This window comes from Chelonoidis abingdonii, chromosome 8 (genome assembly GCF_003597395.2).
Source record: "Chelonoidis abingdonii isolate Lonesome George chromosome 8, CheloAbing_2.0, whole genome shotgun sequence".
Lineage (NCBI taxonomy): Eukaryota > Metazoa > Chordata > Testudines > Testudinidae > Chelonoidis > Chelonoidis abingdonii.
In genome coordinates this window covers 24,117,289-24,139,702 of record NC_133776.1, presented here as the reverse complement: position 1 = coordinate 24,139,702, position 22,414 = coordinate 24,117,289, and the positions used below count along the sequence as shown (strand labels likewise).

At 39.9% G+C, this 22,414-nt stretch overlaps 1 protein-coding gene across 1 annotated transcript in view; it reads left to right on the top strand.

Moving 5' to 3' along the window:
- The window catches only part of RSRC1 (arginine and serine rich coiled-coil 1), a 341,170-nt gene that overhangs the window by 52,316 nt on the left and 266,440 nt on the right, over positions 1-22,414 (top strand). Inside the window, exon 4 of the mRNA XM_032805529.2 lies at positions 19,359-19,535. Within this exon, the coding sequence (XP_032661420.1) occupies positions 19,359-19,535 (177 nt within the window). The remainder of the gene's footprint in view (positions 1-19,358; positions 19,536-22,414) is intronic.

Sequence of the window (22,414 nt, the reverse complement as noted above, 5' to 3'; positions counted from 1 at the left end):
AACTATTAATCCATGTTACAGGATCATCCAGTTTCCTGTTGATATCCTCGTCCTTTTTCTGTATGGCTTTAACCTCCCAGCTTTGTGTCATCCGCGAACTTTATTAGCACATTCCCACTTTTTGTGCCATGGTCAGTAATGAAAAAGATTAAATAAGATGGATCCCAAACCGATCCCTGAGAATCCCACTAGTAATCCTCCTCCAGCCTGACAGTTCACCTTTCAGTGTGGACCCGTTGTAGTCTTCCTTTAACCAGTTCCTTATCCACCTTTCACAAATTTTCATATTGATCCTCATCTTTCATTTAGCTAATATTCCCCATGTGGAACCGTATCAAATGCCTTACTGAATATGAGGTAAATTAGATCCACTGTGTTTCTTTGTCTACAAAAATCTGTTACTTTTCAAGATAGGAGATCAGGTTGGTTGGCACGATCTACTTTGTAAAACCATGTTGTCATTTTGTTTCCAATTACCATTGACCTCAATGTCCTTGGACTACTTTTCTTCAATTGTTTTTCCAAAGACCTTGCATGCGTACAGATGTCAATAACAGGCCTGTAGTTGCTCGGATCACATTTTTTCCCTTTCTAAAGATAGGAACTATGTTTGGAATTCTTCAGTCTACGGTACAACCCCTGAGTTTACAGATTCATTAAAAATTCTTGCTAATAGGCTTGCAATTTTCGTGCCAGTTCCTTTAATAGTCTTGCGATGAGATTTATTGGCCCCCTGAGTTAGTCCTATTTAAGCTATGAGTTGTCTTCTATGCCTGGATGTGGGTGTTGGTCATACTACCTCCATTAATCCTTATTCCCATTTGATACCTACCATTTCTAAACTTCCTATTATCCTCATAAAGACTGGAAGTATTTGTTTAGATATTGGGCCATGCCTAGATTATCCTTAACTTCCACTCCATCCTCTGTGTTTAGCAGTCCCACTTCTTCTTTCTTGGTTTTCTTCTTATTTATATGGCTATAGAACCTTTTACTATTGGTTTTAATTCCCTTTGCAAGGTCCAACTCTACGTGGCTTTCGGCCTCTCTCACTTTATCTCTACATGTTCTGACCTCAATAAGGCAGCTTTCCTTGATGATCACTCCCATCTTCCACGCCTTGTAGGCTTTCTGCTTTTTCTTTTTCTTTTTCTGCTCTCCTCTCTGAGATGCTTGCTCATCCAGTTTGGTCTACAACTCCTGCCTATGAATTTCTTCCCCTTTCTTGGGATGCAGGCTTCTGATAGTTTCTGCAACTTTGACATGAAGTAATTCCAGACCTCTTCCACCTTTAGATCCCCAAGTTCTTCAGTCCAATCCACTTCCCTAACTAATTTCCTTAATTTTTTAAAGTTAGCCCTTTTGAAATAAAAAAACACAGATCTATTTTTGTTTAACCTTCCATTTAGTTTAAACTGAATTAGCTCATGATCGCTCAAACCAAGGTTGTCCTCTACAACCATTTCTTCTATGAGGTCCTCACTACTGTGACAAAGCTTTGCCCTTGTCTCCGTGGGTCCTGAGTTTCATAACAAATTTCTCTAGCCTCAGAGGCTCACTGTGACCCTCCACTTAACCATTCTCTCTCTAGAGACAAGGGTCACAGTCTACTGAGCCATTTTCATCATAATCCAGCAAGGGAGGTGAGGAGAATCTATCCTCCCTTGTACAGTCTCTGTTTTCTCCCAGTCTCAGTGATTAATCACGGGGGCAAAGGGGAGGAGCCCGGGCCCACCCTCTACTCTGGGCTCCAGCCCAGGGACCATAATAGTATCAGCTCTGGTAGCTGACCTTTTTAGGAACAGGAGAGTACAATTCCCTGGGCTACTTCCCCACAGCAGCCCTCACTTCCTCAAGCTCCACTTTACCTTTACCTCAGGGCCTCCTTCCTTGTGTCTAATACAGTGTGTACAGCTCAGTCTCTGCAACAGCGCAACTTCTCACAGCTCCTAACATCTGCACCCACGTGACTACCTGGGAGGCTTTTAACTAGTTTCAGCCAGCCCTTGATTGGCTTCAGGTGTCTCTATCAACCTAGCATCCTCTCTGCCTTCTGGAAAGCTCTTAATTGGCCCCAGGTGTCTTAATTGACCTGGAGCAGCTGCCATTTACTTATCCTGGTACCAGGGATTTGTTTAACCTGGGGCTAATATATGTATCTCCCACTACTTTTCTATAGCCATCTGGCCTTGCCCCATCACACTACTCACCAAAACCAAATCTAAAATGGCATCCCCTCTCGTTGGTTCAGCAACTACTTGGTGAAGGAATTCATCAGCTGTTGCAGCTAGGAAAATCTGAGCCCTATCCGGTCTATATCTGGGAAGTTAAAGTCTCCCATGATCACACAATTTCCATTAATATTTACTTCATTAAAAACATAAAAAAGGTCTCTATCCATATCCAAATCAGATCCCGGTGGTCTATAGCACACCCCAAGCACTATCTCAGAGGAAGCTCTAGTACCTTTCTTCCCCAATGTGATTTTTGCCCAGACAGACTGTCTTATCTATTCCGTCCCTTCTTGTTTCTTTACAGTCTACCTCATCAGTGATATACAATGCTACTCCACCACCTTTTGCCTTTATTTTTGTCTTTCCTAAACAGCACATAGCCTTCAATACCTGTACTCTAGTCATGACTACTATTCCACCATGTTTCTGTTATCCCTATAATATCCGTTTCACTTCCTGCACCAGTAACTCTAGCTCCTCCATTTTGTTCCCTAGGCTCCTTGCATTAGTGTACAAACATCTTAATTCTTGCTGTTTGGCTTTGCTCACATTCTTTACCCGATTAGGCTCAGACATTCTACCACCAGTATGACCTATTAGAATGGTATCTACACCACCCTTCCTCCATATGTCCGTTCTCCTACCCACGGCTGTATCCTTTCTTACTTCGTTTTCTTCCCTCTCAAAGTTAAAATCTGGCGTGGAGATAACCTGGACATCTCCCAACCATCTCCCCCCAATTCCTAGTTTAAAGCTCTCTTAATTAGTTGTGCCAGCCTCCATCCTAGAGGTCTATTTCCCTCCCTACTCAGGTGAAGTCCATCCTGAGAGAACAATCCTCTGTCCATGAATGCCTCCTAGTGGCCATACATCCCAAAGCCCTCCTTATAGCACCACTGCCTGAGCCATCTGTTGATCGTCATAATCTTGTCACACTTTTGTTGCCCTTCTCTAGGAACAGGCAGAATCCCACTGAAGATCACTTGAGCCTTGAATTCCCTTAAGCGTCTTCCCCAGCCTGGCTAAGTCTCCCTTAATACGTTCCAGCGAGAATCTAGCTGTATCATTCGTTCCCACATGAAGGACAATCAGTGGATTCTTTCCCGCTCCCGTTAGGATCCTCTTCAGCCTCAGGTCCACATCCCGTATCTTAGCAACCGGCAGACAGCACACCTTTCTGTTCTCTGGATTAGCTCTGGTTACAGGCCTGTCTGTTCTTCTCAGTAAGGAGTCCCCAATAACGTAGACCTGCCTTTTCCTAGTGATGGTGTGATTCTCTGGTTTATCCCCTGTTCCCTCTGGCTGCCAGTCCTCTCGATTCCTATTCACCCTTGCTATCCTCCTGGGGCTCATATTTGATGTTATCTCCATTGACTCTTCCCTTCTTCTTATAGGACTAGCTGCTCTTCTCTTCTTCCTTGCCTTCTCACCTTCAGCGACCACCTGCTGTGCCCCTTCTTCATTTTCCAACTCTGCAGACCTGTTCCTGAGCTTTATTTCTCCTTCACTAGCCTGCCTTTTCCTCTGCCTGGTTCTCTTAGTCACATGCTTCTACCGTCCACTTTCTTCACCCAGCAGTCTCCCCTCAGAGTTCTTTGGTCCTGCTTCCATCTGCAAGTCTGAGCTTTTCCATTCAGACTCCTCATGTCTTTGCTCCATCATCCGCTCGAACCCCCTTTAAACTCAACCAGAGTTTCCACCTGCATCTCCAGTCCTTGGATCTTTTCTTCCATCAGCTCTATCAGGCGGCACTTCATGCAGATGAAACTTTTATCAGGTACCCCCTCCAGGACCATGTACATGACTGGATTTGGAAGCTGTGGCATCTTCATTGTGTCTTCCACTGCTTGGGTCACTACAATTGCTGCCTCTGTGTCTGTCATAGGCTTCCCACCTAAATCCTGTTAATCTGGGAAACACAAAGCAATCCAAAACACCACCAACCACCGCAAAACAGATGCCCGGAAAACACCAAGACACTGCTAGAACACCACACACTCCTTTCAGTAGTCTCTGTTCTTCTGCCTGCCTCTTAGTCTTCCCCCAAACTCTCCCTGCAAATTCCCACTCAAACGCCCCCGTTTTCAGCTCTGTTTGCTGGCTCCTGTGCTGCTGGGTCACCCTCCAGGGTTAGATAGTAAGTACAGGCCAATAAGAAGGCCAGAGGATACTGTCGCTTTGCGCCATTTGGTGGTGTCGCTCTGCACCATTTGGTACTGCACCTAATCCTCAGTGTTTCTGGAATGTGGCCTCCCAGGGGTGATGTGGGTGTGCCAGTTGCCCCAGGCTCTATAGACCTGATTTTCGCTCTAATCATTTGATTGCAGAAGCTGGGGCTTTAAGAAAAAAAGCTAAATATTGTGAGAATTGTGATAAAATTGCTCAGTTGGCAACACTGGGACAGACAGCAGTCAGAGGCAGATTTAATAGTTGGCAAAGCAAATAAGGTTCCATTTTTAGCTGGAGAAACAACTCAGTACCTGACTGACTGTTCAGCTTCTTTGTTTCTTCCTCCTATCTGAGCTCAACTTCCTGCCTCTCCTTCCAGCTACACCCCTCCTTTCTTTCAGTATCACATTCATGCCTAGGAAGCTCTCATTGGGCATCTCTTTTCCTAGTTCTCAGTGAAACTAGAGCAGTGGTTTCTGTCAGGTGCAGATCAGCAGCTCCTTCTCCCCACTCCCCCAGATGTGTGTTGGGAGTAGAATCTAAATTATCTTGGGGAAATGCAGGACCTGGAGGGCAATCTGTGCACTCCCTCTGCATTGAGAAAGGAGATGATGAGTTGTAGCTTTATATCTGCATCTGTCCAGTTTGCCTCTTCAGCTGCGACAGTTCTGTTCCCTGGTCTACATGGCTATAGCTTGCTTCTTCAATCTCTCCAGTCTCGCCTCCCACCCCCCCGATCCTTGCTGGGAGCCTACCATTGCCCTTCATCCCTCTTTCATTTGCCCACCTCGCCCTTATCCTTCATTTATCCCTGAGAGTAGGCCACCTTGTCAGCTCTTGCCTACATTAGCATTCCGTATAGTGTCCCATCTGTCACTGAAACCATCACAGGAAAGAAAAGGCCACCCACAAAGGACAAATGGCTTTCACTGACTTCTTTTCCTGTAACAAACAAACAAACAACAAAATAGTGGAAACTCCTGGACAATCAAACACCTGCCCCCTCCACTAGGCCCTGTCCATGGAAATAGCCAACAAGTGATTACTATAGTCAGAATGACAGCAACAGCAGCAGCAATAGAAAAAATATCAGGCTGTATGTCCAGCCGCAGACTATGAAGTCAAAACAGGCTGCCACCAAGCTGAATGGGCCATTTGTGTTTGTGATGTCAGCTAGGGGTATTGTTACCCAGCTCTAACCTGGAAACACCAGTCTAAATGGTGGGAATACTGGAGAGCAACCAATGAGATAGAGCAAGATCCTGGGTACTCTGAGGAAAGAGGCCTAAATTCTATGGCAAGGCCTCTAGATTCTGCAGCATTACAGTACAACAGACTAGATAATATTCAGTGGTTTCAACTACATTTAAAATTGAAGTTCTATTGAATTTAATAGAGTAAATTTCTGTTATTTATATTACAGTAGTGCCTTACATTAGGGTAGCAATTGAGATGCCCAGTCAAGGATCAGGTCCCTGATGTGCTAGGTGCTGTACAAACCCCTAATCAAAATACATTCTCTGTCCCAAAGAATTTACAGTCTAGGCTACAGCAGAACACAATGGGTAAATGAAACTCATGGAAATGGGGAGAGGTGAAGGACAAGATAACAGTAAAGCAAGCACATTTGCTAGTAAAATGAACCTTAGTTAAAATTGTCATGTAGGCACAGTCGTAGTACATGCAATTCTAATGATTAATCTGTTCGTTTAAAAAAAGTAGTTGAGATTGTTTTTGAAATGTTTTCTCTTCTGTGTTTTATTGTTTAATTTAAAAATCTTTTATGCAATGCTTCCAGTTTTAGTAATCACATTTCTGTCCTAGAATACTGAGTGAAATTTTCAGAATTTTTTTCTTGGAGTTTTTAAATTGGTCATTAGAGTTGGGGTTTGGGAAAGACATAATTATAGGTGATACCTTCCATTAAACTAGCTTGTGCTACAGATAAGCTCAGCAGCTGTTGGTTCGTCATCAGGCTGCACAGCAAATGAGTTCATTGTTCATTAAGGAGAACATTAAAAAATTTCAGTTTATCAGGCATTTTTTTAATGTATATGGTGTTTTTGTAAAATGCAAAACTAGTTCTCCCATAGTAAAAGTGTGGCTGCATTCACTATATACTATCTTAAATGACTCCAGTGGTTCTCAAACTTTTGTGCTGGTGACCCCTTTCTCATAGCAAGCCTCTGAGTGCGACCCCCCCTTATATATAAAAACGTGTTTTTAATTTATTTAACACCTTTATAAATGCTGGAGGCAAAGCAGAGTTTGAGGTGGAGGTTGACTGCTCGCGACCTCCCCCCATATAATAACTTTGAGACCCTCCGAGGGGTCTCAACCCCGAGTTTGAGAACCCCTGAACTATTCATTTTGCAAATCATGGTTTTGACCTCTCCATATTGCTTCATAAACCTAGCACTTTTTGTTACTGTTTCCACCTTCACCAGTTGTGAAGATAAGACAGTAGTGTAAAGGCTGAATCTGTAGCCTTTCAGGCAGAGACAGTGACACTAAACTTTCTTCATTCATCCAAGTGTTGTGTTAGTTCTGAAACCTAATTTGGGCACCAGTTCAGCAAGGGATTTAAGCACAAACCTAATTTCAAGTATATGAATACTCCCACTGACTTCACTGAGGCTACTTGCGTGCTTAAATTTAGATATGTGTTTAAATCCCTTGCTTAAACAGCACCTTGGATCACTGAATGCTAGTGCTGGCTGCTTCGCTGTTCAAAAACAAACCACATCCAGAATTTTTTTTGCCAAGTTCTGTGTACATCCTGGCATTCTGTTAAATTTAAAGTGATGCCAAAATTATGTGAATGCATATCCTTGCATTAGTGAGAGCAGTTAACAAGTGGTGTCTGACTCTGTTGACCCAATTTAGGTAATTTCATTGGTCTGTTTAATATCTCCCTGTGATAGGGTGACCAGACAGCAACTGTGAAAAATTGAGATGGGGGTGGGGTGTAATAGAAGCCTATGTAAGAACAAGACTAAAAAATCGGGACTGTCCCTATAAAATTGGGACATCTGGTACTCTACCTTGTGAATTCAAGTAAACGCTATTATTATTGTATTAAGGTAGAGATTAGGAGCTCCACTTGTGAATCGGCTCCCATTAAGCTCTAGGTACTGTGCAGAGATTTAAAAAAATAAAATAAAAGGTGCCTGCCTTGAAGAGCTTAGATCAAAATATAAGACAACAAGTGAATGCAACAAGAAGAGGGGGAGCATAAGGGAACAACGATACAACATTGGTCAGGATAAAAAGCAGCGATCATAATTCACCTGCTGATTAACTATGGTTGAAATTGTTTTGTAGCTGTCACAAGAGAGGAGAGTTTTGAGGGCATTGGTATTTACTCCCGGTCCTAAACTTTTATGCAGTGTCCCTGTGCACTGCGAAATATGTACATTGAACACTTTAAGCAGGCAACATTTCACTGATAGGATCCTTGAGAATGGTAAGCTCTGTAAAAATGTAAGGTGTTATACTTTTGAATGGCTAATTGCTCTCTCTTAGCAAATAAAATAGTTTTAAAATTATTAAACAGCACATCAAAGTGTAACAATTTACGTATAATAGCATGTATCTGCTGAAAAGGAAAAAGGTATTTGAAGTTATCTCAAAATTTGTATTTTATCTATTCCTTAATTAATATCTTGTAATTTTTATATAACATTTTTTTATGTTACTAGGACTGTTACATACAAAATATACTCAATATTTCAAACAAATTGAAGAAAATTAAGAAATTAAATTACACAATATGGGTAAACCAGAGATTTCAAAATGGTGGTTGATATTTCATAACTAACTTTTTCTTTTCAACGTAACAATAATTGTAACTTTGACAGAAATGAGACTTATCTTGACAATGGTCCCTTCTGGAAGAACTGAACTTGACAAGTCGAGTCTTCTATTTTTTCCATTGCTGTATGCTATATCCAGATTTTTCTGTAAAAGCAGATGTACAACCTACTAAGATATGCATGTTGTAATAGAAAAATGCATGAAAGTATTGGTTTATTTATTGATAGTCTACAAATAAATTACACACTTGCTTTTAAAAATAAACTCCAACTCTATCATGAATAGAATAAGTATGTATAAATAAATGAATTAAATACAAGATTTGACACATCCATTCACTAATCGAGAATGGTGCCATACTCAATTCATGCAGAATTTGTTTTCAATTAAAAAAAAAAAATGAAGAACATACAGATGCAAAATTGTTTTCCTGCAGGGAAAGACAGACTGAAACAATACAGAGTTAGGAAAAAGGCCCACTTTCTGACCTCCCTGCATAGCCCAAGCAGCCAGACTGAGAAGTTGCTCTGGAGCTGGGCTTGGAGGGAGAGGAATACTTCCTGCTCAAGTCATTCTGTGGCAGTGCAGCTGTACTCTTGCCACTGCTCTAGTCCGGGGACTAGAGAAGCCTCTTTGATTTGAGTGCATATATTGGTACAGTTAAAGTTAAGGTGAACTTGACCTTTTCATTACCTGATTATGGAATGCTTCTCTTAGCAACCGTAACTATAGTTTAATTCAGGGTTATTTTTGTGTTAACTTTTTAAAATCAGTAATACATCTGGATTGTGTGTGTGTGTGTGCACGCATGCGTACATGTGCCTCTCTCTGTATTCCTCCCCCTCATATTTGGATTTTTAAAGTCAAGATCTTTTAGACTGTGAATGGGGGTCAGTTGTTTTACTTAAAAGTCATGGCAGCATGCTGACTCCTGTTGGTGTGACCACAAAGTTTTATAAGTTTAAAAACTGTCAGCTTAAACTTAAATCCTAGCTTTTGTTCGTCTCATAAAATTATTTGTAGCTTTTTCATAACAAATTTCCTTTTTTCAAATGGTCTCTAAGGAAAGAAAGATGTGTTGTTTGCCTGAGAGAGGCTGTTTCTTCACCTGGAAAAAACTTGTTAACTAACCCAGAGGTAAAAGTTTGTTTTCACATGAGTTAGCATCTTGAGTCAATCTTCTAACTCATGTGAATGCTACAGACTGTCTTGTTTTCACTAACATTTTATCTCTGGGTTAGTTAACTCAAGTAAAAACACAGCTCTTTTCTAAGTGAAAACAAGGCCAAAGTGGTTTGAATTCTTTGGACCAGTTGTATCTAGGACAAATACAGTGCTCTGTGAAAGGTGAAGCTAAAATAAACCGGAACTAGAGCGTTTCCCCCTCATTCTGTTGGATGGGAAGGGTTTACCGTTCACCTCAGGAATAGCTTGTGTAGGCCACCTAGAAAGTCATGGATTGTTTGCAATCTGCATAGATTCCAGGAGATCAATGGGAGGCCAGGGCTATCCACACAGTTGCTTCCTCAATCCTGTCAGCATTCTTCATTATACTTCCACTGGCCACATCTGCTCCCAGAATCCCAATCTTAAACCAGGAGAGGGAGGTGTTCTTGGTTGTAACGGGTTTAGCAGAAAAGCCCCTCGCACACAGCTCCAGACAGATTTCCTTGCACACTCTGTTGTGTTGGAGGCAGGGATAATGTGCTACCGCAAGCAGTGCCACTGGTCTGCATACTCTCCATACACGTGGATCTAGCATAGCTGGATGGAGGGTAGTGCTGCAAAGGCAGCTGAACCCCATTTCAGCATGAGAAGGATTACTCTGCAAGTCTAGAGTCCCTGATTTTCAGACCTCCAACTGACCAGTAAAGCCAAGTTACATTGACATTCAGTTGCATGGCTAGCTTTATTCTTCCCTCTTCAGTTGTTATTGAAAACCTGGATAAAAGCTTTTGGCTTTGAGTTCCTTAGGCTAGATAGCTGATGTTTACAGCCCAGCTGGTTTATTTTAAAACTGGCAAACCTCTGGAAGGTTTTTATTATTTCTTCTTTTGATTGGAGAAGTGGGGAATGTTATGGAGGCTTAGCATAAATGGCATTCTACACACTTGTTTTTAGTTTAACTTTTTCATACTGGTCTGTCTGCGGTGTGAAATTAGGATGGACTAAGAGAATTCGAATCACTATCTGACTGCTTTTTCCTGCTGCCAACATTGGCTTTTTCCCATTAAAACATCTATCTTCCTGAAAGTGAGATGTTTTAAAAAGGACATTATCCTGAAGGCTTTCAGCAACTGGTTTGCTGCTGATCAGCTTAAGAGTGTACTTCTGGTCTGGATGCCAGTGGGCATCCTGAGCTTGTGCAAGAGAGATCACCTAAAGTAATCTTTCATATATAGTATTTCTAGTCAATAGGTCTTACCTTATTTCTAGGGCTCTCTTCACCATAGCGTAGCGGGCTAAATTCAGTAATTAAAATTTACATAAACTTATCTGCCGTTGCCTGCATTCTTCCTTTCCTAAGTTCAGAACCTTTGCTTTCTCTCTCTCTCTTTGCCTCTGTTGTTTGTTTTCTATTTTCAATTATTTTGTGAAGGCCCAATAGCAAAGTGCTCTGAAAATGACTTGGTTCTCTCCCCTGGTTGGACATTCTGTAGGCAAGGAATGCAGTAACAAACACTGCAAGAGATCAGCATCTGGATGAAGAGCAGCTGATGGAAGCTGAAGCCAGGTAAGCCATATGTGATGCTTGGTTTAACTTGAACCAGTTGCTCTTCATTCAGATGTTGGTCACTTGCAGTTTATCTGACACTTTTGTCAAATGTCATTGCCTGTATGTACTGAGCATGAGATGTATCATCAATATATTTTTGGCACCGGAGCCTCTCAGATTTTCTAAGCAATCTCTTCTATGCATTGAAGGTATTGCAGCAAACACAGATGTGGTTTGGGCCTCTTCACAAGTGAGGGTAGGTGGACTGGAAGGTCAGAGTCTGGAGATATGGAATTTGTGACAGAAGGCAAACGAATGAACACAATAAAGCTAAAAGCAACATCTTCCTACATACCGTGCTATCCTGCCATTTTCTGGTCCAGTTCACTGAGAAGACTTCATAATTTTCAAAATAAATATTTCATTTTTCGTAATAACACCTTGAAAGCTTGAAAATAAAATATTTTCTTTCTTAAATGTATTAATTATGCACTTGTACTGGTTTATAACTGAAGGACTGCTTAATACTGGGATGCAGAAGTTCAGGCTGCATATCTAGTGAATCAATTCATATCCTTAATTTTCCCAACTCTGCACAGCTCTGTCTGTGCTTCTGCTTCTGTTTATTATTCATCTCACTTTTCTCCACCAATAATGTCACTTCACGAGTCCCCTTTTCTCCTCTCCATCTTATATTTCTGCCTTCTACCATGTCTAAATCCTGTGCTTTGGATAACCTTCTTTACCACAGTACACCAGGCTTCCAACTCTCCTTTAAAATCCTTAAAAACCATGTCTTCTACCTTTTAAATGATGATTATGTAAATATATTTTCTCCACTCTCATTTTATTTAAAAACAGTTTTATAATTCTCCCCTAGATCTTCCTGAGTATTCTTACCTAAACTCTGTGTATTTTTAGATTGTAAGCATCTAATTACCTTGACTTTGAGCATTGTACAGCGTGGAGCATGTCTGCACTTAGTAATACTGTCTTACAATTTATTATTTATTAACGTCCTCACTGTGAACAACAGTGGATTTATGGTGCTTGAAACCATAGTTTTGATTCTTTAAGAACTCATCCTGTGAAGTCTTTTCCTCGCTAGTGATAGTTCAATAAAAAAGCCCTTTTTAATATACTTTGTTAACAGAGTGCTTCAATTTGCTTGAGTCAGTTGTTACCAGGGTTTAGACAATGTCTGTATTCTGAATATGAAAGTTAGTGAGTAGTGTAGTTTGCCACCATGCATTTGTTTTCATCATGTTGCTCTTTCCAATAGTGACTATTTTCCTTTTTATGTCTATCTGAAATGTTAAGGACAAGTTTGATTTTTGTTGTTGTTGGGCTTATAAGAAATTAGCAGGGATTGTTATCAGCTGAAAGACTATTATAAAGAGTGTCAGTAAAGAACCTGACATCTTAGAAACTTTCAGTTGGGTGGTGTCTGTTATTTGCCAGATAAGTCATTTGTACCCAACACTTGCCTTCACTGGAACAGTGCTCATTTTCTTGTACTTGAGTGCTTGCACTCTCCCCCTTTTTTTTTTTTTTTTTTTTTTAATAAAGTCCCTCAGTCCTCCTTTCCATTTCTTAAAGTACATCCTGGTGACTGTTTTCAAATTGTAATGTTTTGAGAAGATTAGATTGTACCTAAAAGATATAGTCCAATACTTTAGTGCAACGTAATTGGGGAAATACTAAACAACACTGACCTCATTTCCTTTAGAACAATGAAAATTAATAGTTTCACGTTTTATTAGGCTGATATTCCAGATGTAGTGTACATTTAATTAAGTGTAGTTTCCTTTTGGTTATGGTATGTGTATCTGTTTTTTGTCGCAAATTCTTTCTAGTTTTACAGTTTTCCACATGTTTTCTTTCACCATTTATGATTTTTTCAAAGAAGAGCTATAAGGATTTAAATCACTTTAGCATGCAGCAAAACAGTTCCCATTCAAACAATAAACGCCATTTTAAAAAGCCTTTAGATCTTCTGTCACTTCATAAATATAAAATGTATAAAAACATTATGCAGTTGTAGTGCCCACCTGCTAATTAAATGCAGATTTCCTCAAACTTGTTTTAAAATCTGCTTATTTGTTTCAACTCTGTCTCTGTTCAGAATACATATGGTCCTTGTGAAACTAATTATGCTTATGGAGCAGCTGTTAAATTTAGTGCAACTAATTTTGTCCAATATTTTACATTTTAATTGATTACCTGTGAAGAAATTAGCAAATTAACACTTATTGTGCAGTAATTGAATGGGCTTTTATGGATACTTTCAGTTTTTACAATTGGACTAAGTGTTGATGGAATAAAGACATTTCTTAGGATTTTAGATAGGAAAGTTATTGGTGACCCTTGATTATCTAATGTGAGAATTTAGGGATATTGAGTGATGCTAAGCATCTGTGTATTCTGTAATGTAGACATGAAAAGCAGATTGGAAAGTAATAGCTTTTCCACAGAATTTTGGTAACATATGGGCTTATCTGGATCTAAGCACTCTTTGAAGATCTTTGAACTTGACTAAATGACTTAACCTTTGGCATAGTGGGTGGGTGTTTGGTGGTTATGGTTTTTCTGGGGGCGGGAGGGGGAGGTTGGCAGTCTACACTCAATCTTGACTTCCCCTTCCACCCTTGCCACCCATAGTTTTTGTAATTTTTAACATTTTGGTATTTTACCTTAATATTAAATGGCAGCTTTTAATTTTTGTTACAATATACAAAATAGCATTATTAAAAAGTGGCTTTATTGTTCAAATGATAAGCAATTTTTATTTGATTTCAGAAAATTAAGCAATAACAATGTGTTTAAAATATTTTGGAAAACTTCATCTTCAGTAATGGTTATATACAGATTTTATTTTTTTCTTGGCTCAGATGGCTTCTTAAAGCTATAAAACCTGTTCCTATGTGGAAAAAAAAGGATGCATTTCATAAAGTTACCAGAAGTGATCAGGGTTTCACTTCTGTTTTATCTGAAGGGTGATGCTATCAGCTGTATCCATAAAACCCTTTCTGCCCATCGAATGCTGTTCTTTGTATGGAATCCAGTTCAAATACTGACCGAGTGAGGTGCTATTCAATCTGATGAAATGACATCAAGCGTGGTTGGTGCATATCATAGGCTGGGGAAGGCTGTGCCTCTCCAAACAGCCCAGCATAGCCCCCTGCCCAGGCTTCTCCCAGATTCCCCTGCTGCTTGCCCTTCCTCCTTGGCCCCAGCCCGGGTAGGCCGGCTGCTTCTCTTCAGGGAAATGTGCTAGGACTACGGAGGCCGCGGCAGGCCTGTGGCTGGGACTTGGGGTCGCTGGGGCCACCCAGCGCTGGGGGGTGGGTGTCTGGGGGCACTGGGCCTGCCCTCCCGGTGCTTGGGGAGCGAGGGGTTGGTGCATGCTGCCTGCCTGGTGGTTGGGATGGGGAAGAGGGCTCTGGGGTCTGGCGGGAGGATGGGGGCGGGATTGGCTGGGGGCTCGCCTCCCTGAGTCGGCAGCCGCCATCCATGACATAAAGTGAACATCTTTAACCCATGATTCTTTGATTTTAAAACAATTTGCAATTAGATGAGCAGCAAATCAGTTGTTTGCTGAATAGAGCAAAACAAAAACATTTTTTTCCTGTCCAGATAATAGAAATAATATCTCACATCTATAAGTATGTAGATCAGCTATCTCACAAGAAATGTGAATAGTTATCGCTGATGATAATGCTGATGTCCAGTAAAAAATGGTAGTTTTTGCCTCATGTGGCAGCTTAATATAACTAACTTTATAACTTTAAAAATATGCAGTTTTTTCCTATCTTCTTTAAATACTTTTCTATCGTTCCTTAACTTTCTAGCTTTCTAAGGGTTTTATATTGTGCCTGTCACCAGAGAGTCTGAACACCTTTCTCTTCCTTATTACATCTAGTTACTTCGATTTGACTTCATTTACATAACCATTCTCTCTGTGTATCAACTTTATCTCTAATCTTATTCTCATTAACTTTCCTATTTAAAGTGCTTTACCTTCTCCTTACTATTAATTCCTCTAAGGGATACTTTTTTCTTCCTTTATCCTTGGTTTCTCTTTCCTAACAGAGCACTTGGCCTCTCTTGCTTCTCCCTTTTCTAATCTTTTCACGCCCTCACCCCATTTATCTTGTGGACAGTCCATTCTATCTTCTTAAGTCATGTCTACGCTACAAAATTATGTCGACCTGAGTTATGTCGGTATACAGCCAGAGTAGCCATTATAATGCTTGTGTGTGGGTGAACATGTGTCTCCTCATGTCGGTGCTGTGTGTATTCACCAGGAGTGTTTGTATTGATGCAGAATGTAGTGCACCGTGAGTGGGTATCTCACTGTGCAGCTCACCACCACCCAGCACAGGGTGTTTTGGGAAGTGTTTGCAGTGTCTGATGGGGCTGCAATGAGTTGCACAGAGATAACTGGGAGCATGGGATCAACGTCCAATAATGCAGTGTTCTTTGTCCCCAAATTTCATCTGCATCCCATAATATTTCAATTATTGTTTTCAAAAATCCACACAAACCCACATGTCCCTCCTTGCTGTCTGCCATAAGCATGGAGCATGCACAGCTCTGCACTATGAGCATTCGAAGCACATGGCACATGATCCTGTAGTATTTGCAGACCTGCAAGAGGAGCCGCGGGGAACATGAGGATTCCTTGGAGGCTGGATTGCTGTGAGAGATAGAAACAATTCAGGGTTGTTGGAGGCATTCATGGAGATGGTGATGTGCCAGTTCTGGGCCTGAGAAACAAGCACTGAGTGGTGGGATTGCATTGGCTGACAGGTTTGGGATGATGAACAGTGGCTGCAGACCTTTTGGATGTGCAAGGACACATTGCTGGATCTGTGTGCTGAACTCAACACTGACTTCCAGCACAGGGACACCAAAATGAGAGCCACATTGACAGTTGCAAAGTGAGTTGCAGTTGCACTGTGGAAACTTGCAATGCCAGATTGCTACCTTTCAGTTGGGAATCAATTTGGAGTTGGGAAATCCACTACGGGGGTGGCGGGTGGGGGGTGTTGTCATACATAGTCCATGCAAGTGTGTGGGACTATGCAGAGCTGTGACTCTGTGCCATATGCATGACATAATGGATGGTTTTGCAGCAATGGGGCTCCTGAACTGCAGTGGGGAGATAAATGGCATGCATATCCTTATTTTAGCACCAGACCACCCTACCACAGAGTATGTCAACAGAAAGGGCTACTTTTCTATGGTAATGCAAGCGCTGGTGGATCACTGGGGATGCTTTACTGACATCAGTATGGGCTGGTCAGTGAAGGTGCGTGACGTGAATCTTTAAGAACACAGGACTGTTGAGAAAGCTGCAAGCAGGGACTTTCTTTCCCGACTGGTGAATTACCCTTAGGAATGTTGAAATGACAACAGTGATGCTGGGAGACCCTGCCTACTCCTTGCTCTCATAGCTCATGAAGCTGTACACTGGCTACCTCAATAGCACCAAGCTCTTCAAGTGAAGGCTCAGCAGGTGCAGAATGACCTTAGTGAGAAAAAACATTCCAATGGTTATAGCTGCCTGCTATGTCCTACATTATATGTGTGAAACATAAGAACAGCCATACTGGGTTAGACCAAAGGTCCATGTAGCCCAGTATCCTGTCTACCAACAGTGGCCAATGCCAGGTGCCCCAGAGGGAATGAACAGAACAGGTAATCATCAAGTGATCCATTCCCTGTTGCCCATTTACAGCATCTGGAAAACAGAGGCTAGTAACACCACTCCTGCCCATCCTGGCTAATAGCCATTGATGGACCTATCCTCCATGAACTTTGTTATAGTCTTGGCCTTCACAACATCCTCTGAAAAGAAAGAAAATAGTTCCTTTTGTTTGTTTTAAACCTGCTGCTTATTAATTTCATTTGGTGGCCCTTAATTCTTGTGTTATGTGAAGGAGTAAATAGTGCTTCCTTATTTACTTCTCCACACCAGTTATGATTTTATAGACCTCTATTGTATCCCCCCCCTTAAGCTGTCTCTTTTTTAAGCTGAAAAGTCCCAGTCTTATTAATCTCTTCTCATATGACAGCCATTCTGTTCCCCTAATAATATTTGCTGCCCCTTTCTGAACCTTTTCCAGGTCCAATATATCTTCTTTGAGATGAATTGACCACATCTGCACACAGTATTCAAGATTTATATAGAGGCAATATGATATTTTCTGTCTTATTATCTAGCCCTTTCTAAATGATTCCCAACATTGTGTTCACTTTTTTGATTGCCGCTGCACATTGAGTGGATGTTTTCAGAGAACCATCCACAATGACTCTAAGATCTTTTTCTTGAGTGATAACAGCTAATTTAGACCCCATCATTTTATATGTGTAGTTGAGATTGTTTTCCAATGTGTATTACTTTGCATTTATCAGCATTGAGTTTCATCTGCCATTTTGTTGTCCAGTCACCCAGTTTTGAGAGAGCCTTTTGTAGCTCTTCTCAGTCTGCCTGGGACTTAACTATCTTGAGTAGTTTTGTATCATCTGCAAATTTTGCCACCTCACTGTTTACCCCCTTTTCCAGATCATTTATGAATATGTTAAATAGGATTGGGCCCAGTACAGACCTAAACATCTAACTGATTTAAATTGCAATTGCAATTACGTGGGGCTGGAAAGATGAGCCCTCTAGAAATAGCCAGAGTATTTGATTCTTTGGCTATTATTTCGTGTGGTGGGCCCCAAAATGGAGGGATCCCTAGTCAAACAGGTCACATTTTGCATTAGAGAAACCAATGAGTCAATTCAAACTGTTCTGAACAAAGTACTGCGGAAGACACCTATTTAGAGCATGAACTTGGTGGCACATCTCTTCCATGTTTAATTTCTATGACTCTGTGAAGGAGTTAGTTTTAGCATTACCTGTGATTTTCATTAAGTTCAAGGCTACAGTTTCGAGTGAGAGTATCTTAAAGGCAATGATGTGTAAGCCTGATGTCTTGGCTTTATCAGATCTCATTTTTGGTTGGCAGATTCTGAATATTTTTTTCCTGTAAGTCAAGCCTTCTTAATATCTTTATAACAATTCACTATAGTGTTGATGATTATTTGACCTTTGAATTAGTACTGATACAGTGACCTAGGACTGTGATTATGCTGCTAGAGATGCCACCTTTTGGAAGGGGTGTATATCTGAGATTCTGATATCTTGTGAAAGTTGAAAAGATTAAATGGCAAGGATAGGTATGTTACTCCCAGTATACTGGACTAATTCTAAATTTGAAATAACATTTCCCACATTTCCTTTGTCGTTTTCTTCTGGATAGAGTATTCACTTCCTTGCCGGTTGTCTTGCTTTGTGTTATTAAACAGTTGCTGTACTTCACGCCAGAGGTAGATTAAGTGATCTTTTGTTTTTAAAGGACTTTTAATTCTACAGGACAAAAGGTATTATATAAAATGAAACAGTTGTATATTATAAAAAAAGCGCTCAATAAATTTTTGTTTCCAGTTGTAAGATATTTAAGTAGGTGTACACAGCAGTAGAAATTCATAGGAACTTGAATTTCTGTTTTTCTTAAATGTGCTATACCTTCAGCGTATGCATGTGATATACCTTACATAATAAATAAAATATTAAAAAAATTCTTTGCATATAAGAAATATGGAATTAAATCATAAGAATTATTTTGGTTCTGATGCTTAACAGATGTGTGTTGTAAAGATAACTTATTTTCTAGTTGAATGTTCCAGTAATACTATACACTTTATTATGGAGGTGAAAGCAAACACAGAATATTATACTTAGCAACTAAGACCCTGAACCTGCAAGTGACTGTGCAAGTACCCGTGTGTGGAGTCACGGGTAGGATTGGGGCCTACGTTTGCAGGCTTTTCTTTAAAGTGTAGTTCTAGTCTAAAAAATTTATTCTGTCATCCCACATAACTGTCAGCCCTCTGTGCTCAGTCTGGTTCTTAAGACACAAGACACAAAACTGGCTGTGTTGTTCTGGGACATCACCACCAGTAGTAAAGTCTGCCCTTTAATTTGTTAATAAACTCTGTGACACCTGTGCAACCCTTTTAACATCAGTGGGTTTGCACAGGTGTAACTGATTGGAATTTAGAAAATAATTCTGATGTACAAGAAGGACTACAATTCAGCTCATTCTTGAGCACTGTATTGACCTTTCATTGTTTAATATTATGGAGCAGGTACGTTGAGTAGGATGGTCTCATGTTTTAACAGTCATTTTCATACTTTGTCAACAATTGATTCCTTTTTAATTTATCCTTTGTTTTGTCAGGCATGTTTTTTTATTTTAACTGAGAGAAGATTATAGACAAAACAGCTGGATTGTATATGAGAAATTTGATGTGCAATGTTAATTAAAAAATTATAATTGCTTAGTTTGAATACTGTATATTTTGCATAGGTCACGATCAAGACCACATCAACGTTCCTATAGTCGAAGCAGTGAAAGATCCAGTCATAGAAGAACTCATAGCAGATCTCGTGAAAGAGAACGGCGTAAATGCAGAGATAAAGAAAAAATAAAAGAGAAGGAGAGGAGCAGAGGGAAAGACAAGGAGTTGTATACCACCAAGCATGGGTAAGTGTAATGACAAATCAAAATAAATTCATTACTATGGTGAATGAAAACATATTCAATATTACTTTTTATTTATGTGACCATCAACTGTCCAGGTAACATTTGTACTAAGTGAAGTGTACTTTTCCTTTTTAAATCCTCAAACCGTATGGTTCTCCTAATAAACTGAGCGGTATGGTCAACGTCTTAATTTAGCGATCTTTCACTGTTCTCTCCACAGATATGCAGGAACTTTAGAAGTCAGTGTAGATTAGAGGTTAATTTTGCTATTTTAAAGAAATATATGAAAGAAAGGGCTGTAAAGTTTGAGCAGAGATCATATCTACCATAACCCTGTATTGTTCTGTCTAGATGACGAGTTGCTCCCTTCCCAAATTTGGTTAATTTTGGGAAAATAACTAAATAACTTGCTTTTGTCTGATGTTTATTCTGAGGCTGTAGTTTAGATATTTGTAGTATTGTTGATCCAGCCTGGTTATTTCTGCATAGCATGATTTGGTAAGTGCTTATACAAGCATGTGTAAGAATAATCCAGGTGGCGCTGAAGAGGACAAGATTGTGGCTGCAATGAGGTGAGCGGTAGACAGACTGTTGATTTCCTGGAATTGGGTCCTTTAAATTAATTTTTTAGCTTCAGTAGGACGACTGGGTCCGTCAATCTAAGATTTCGATCTGGATAAAATTCTTTAACAAAATAACTTTGTTTCAGTTTTGCAGTAATTCATAGGGAAGCTTATTGCTCTTTTCTTGCTAATCAAAAGTCAAATTTTGGTATCCCACTTATAAACTTTGGCCTGAAAAATCCTCAGTGAAAATTATTTAAAGTGGCAAAGCTTTGGGAAGAATGTTCAACATTATTCAAGACAATACAACTGCAATCAAATATAATTGTATAATTTTTTTTCTAATAAAGATGAGTAAAAATATAGGTTGCAGTGTAGTTCACGCTGTTTCCAAACGTTCCATTTATTCTCATTGAAGTGAGGAGCTATTTGAATCCCTTCCCAGTTACATACGTAAAGATAGAATTGAGTGTTGGGAGTCCAGATTTTCTTATCACAAGCATTTTGCCAAAACTGAACCTATCAACTTGAAATTTCTTTTATTCCTTCACCAGAAGGAAAGTTTTGGAATAAATGGACAAAGGTGTTCATAAGAAAGTTAGTCATGGGTGGGGGGTTGGAAGCCCTACCTCTTTTGCCTATGTTTGTTCTTGTAATCCTGGGAAGGCAAACTTTTTTTAATGGTGACTGTCAATCAGGGCAGCAAGCTGGGGTGACACTATTGCAACCACATCCTGTCCCTCGGCCATCAGTAGTTATGGTCATCAGTGACATTGGTGAATGAGGAGGCCAGTTTATATGGTCTCTATAACAGCTACCACAGCAAAACTGTGGGATCATCAGCTCATCCTCACCCACTTTATGGACACATTGTTGGACTGCAAGGGATCAAGGAAGTTGTCTTCTCTTTGTTCTCTCTCTGACCACCAAGGGCCAGCCCAGACACAATGCGAGACCAGTTTATGAAGGTGGCAGTATTGAAACTTGAGTTCTATTAGAGTAATATGGGCTGTTGAGTTTCAGTTGTAGTTTTGGTTACGGAGACATGTGACACACATTGGGTTAGAGGGGTCAGAATATTGTAATATATTATGGTTTATGTGCTATTTTATCTATTGAAATGAAATAGAAGCCATCACAAATGGTCCAATCTTCATAAGTTGTTGTGTTTGGCACGACATTTTAGTGGGTAAGACCTGAAAATTTATCTTTTACAGGCATCAGATAATTAAACTGCCTATATTATATCTTGTTTTAGCTTTGTGAAGGAGGCATAATCAGTTAGTGAGATACCTTCAATAAGGAAATATTACCATTTCCCCCCTTAATGATAGTTCAGCTTGTTTCTTCTGACTACTTTTGTATTATGTGATTGTGAATTGCAAGGGAGGTTGTCCCAAGTCAATTTGTGGAGTCAGATTGGCCCAGACTATAGAAAAATTTGAGAGCCCTTGATTTGGATGCTATTTGAGGGCAGATTTGGAAATTAATGAAAGAAGCGGTAAGTGGAATGGCTAAAACTACATCAATATCAATGCTTCCAATTTACATAGGTTTTTTTGGTTGGTCATATTGGTAGAATGCAGAATTAAATGTAGATTATTAATGAATTATTGAAGCTTTTTATTGTTAACCGGCTATATATCAAATACTGAACAAAGGATGAAATTACTGAGTTTTTAGAACAGGTTATATATCATTCCAAAAAATGTAAACAAATGTATAGTACTTTTTCAGAGCTGGGTGCAACTAGTAGATTAAGGAAATGCTTGCAAGTATTCCACTTGAGTTTTTTGCTTATATTAGATGTGTCTGAGTATCCTTGCAGAAGATATGTGACCCCCGTACTCGAGCTTACATTTGATCTCTTTTGTAAATATATTTGATAGTGCTTATAATTTTACAGTTTTTATTTGACTTGCATAACTACTAACATGTTTATAGTGTGAGTTTGGGTATGTTTAAGAAAATAAAAGTTTAGAACATATAACGTGACCCGATATAACATGAATTCAGATATAACGCGATAAGGCAGCGCTCTGGAGAGCGGGGCTGCGCGCTCTGGCAGATCAAAGCAAGTTTGATATAACACCGTTTCACCTATAATGTGGTAAGATTGTTTTGGCTCCCGAGGACAGTGTTATATCGGGGTAGAGGTGTGTTGACTTGCTTTCCTAAAAGCACAGTGTTTAAAAATTCTGGTGCCTGGCCGTAATCTTCTTATATAAATGAAATAACCATTTACTTTTCCATTGTTTGGGAAAGTCCTTCATTTTGCCTAGCTTTGCATACACACACACATATATTCATCAATTA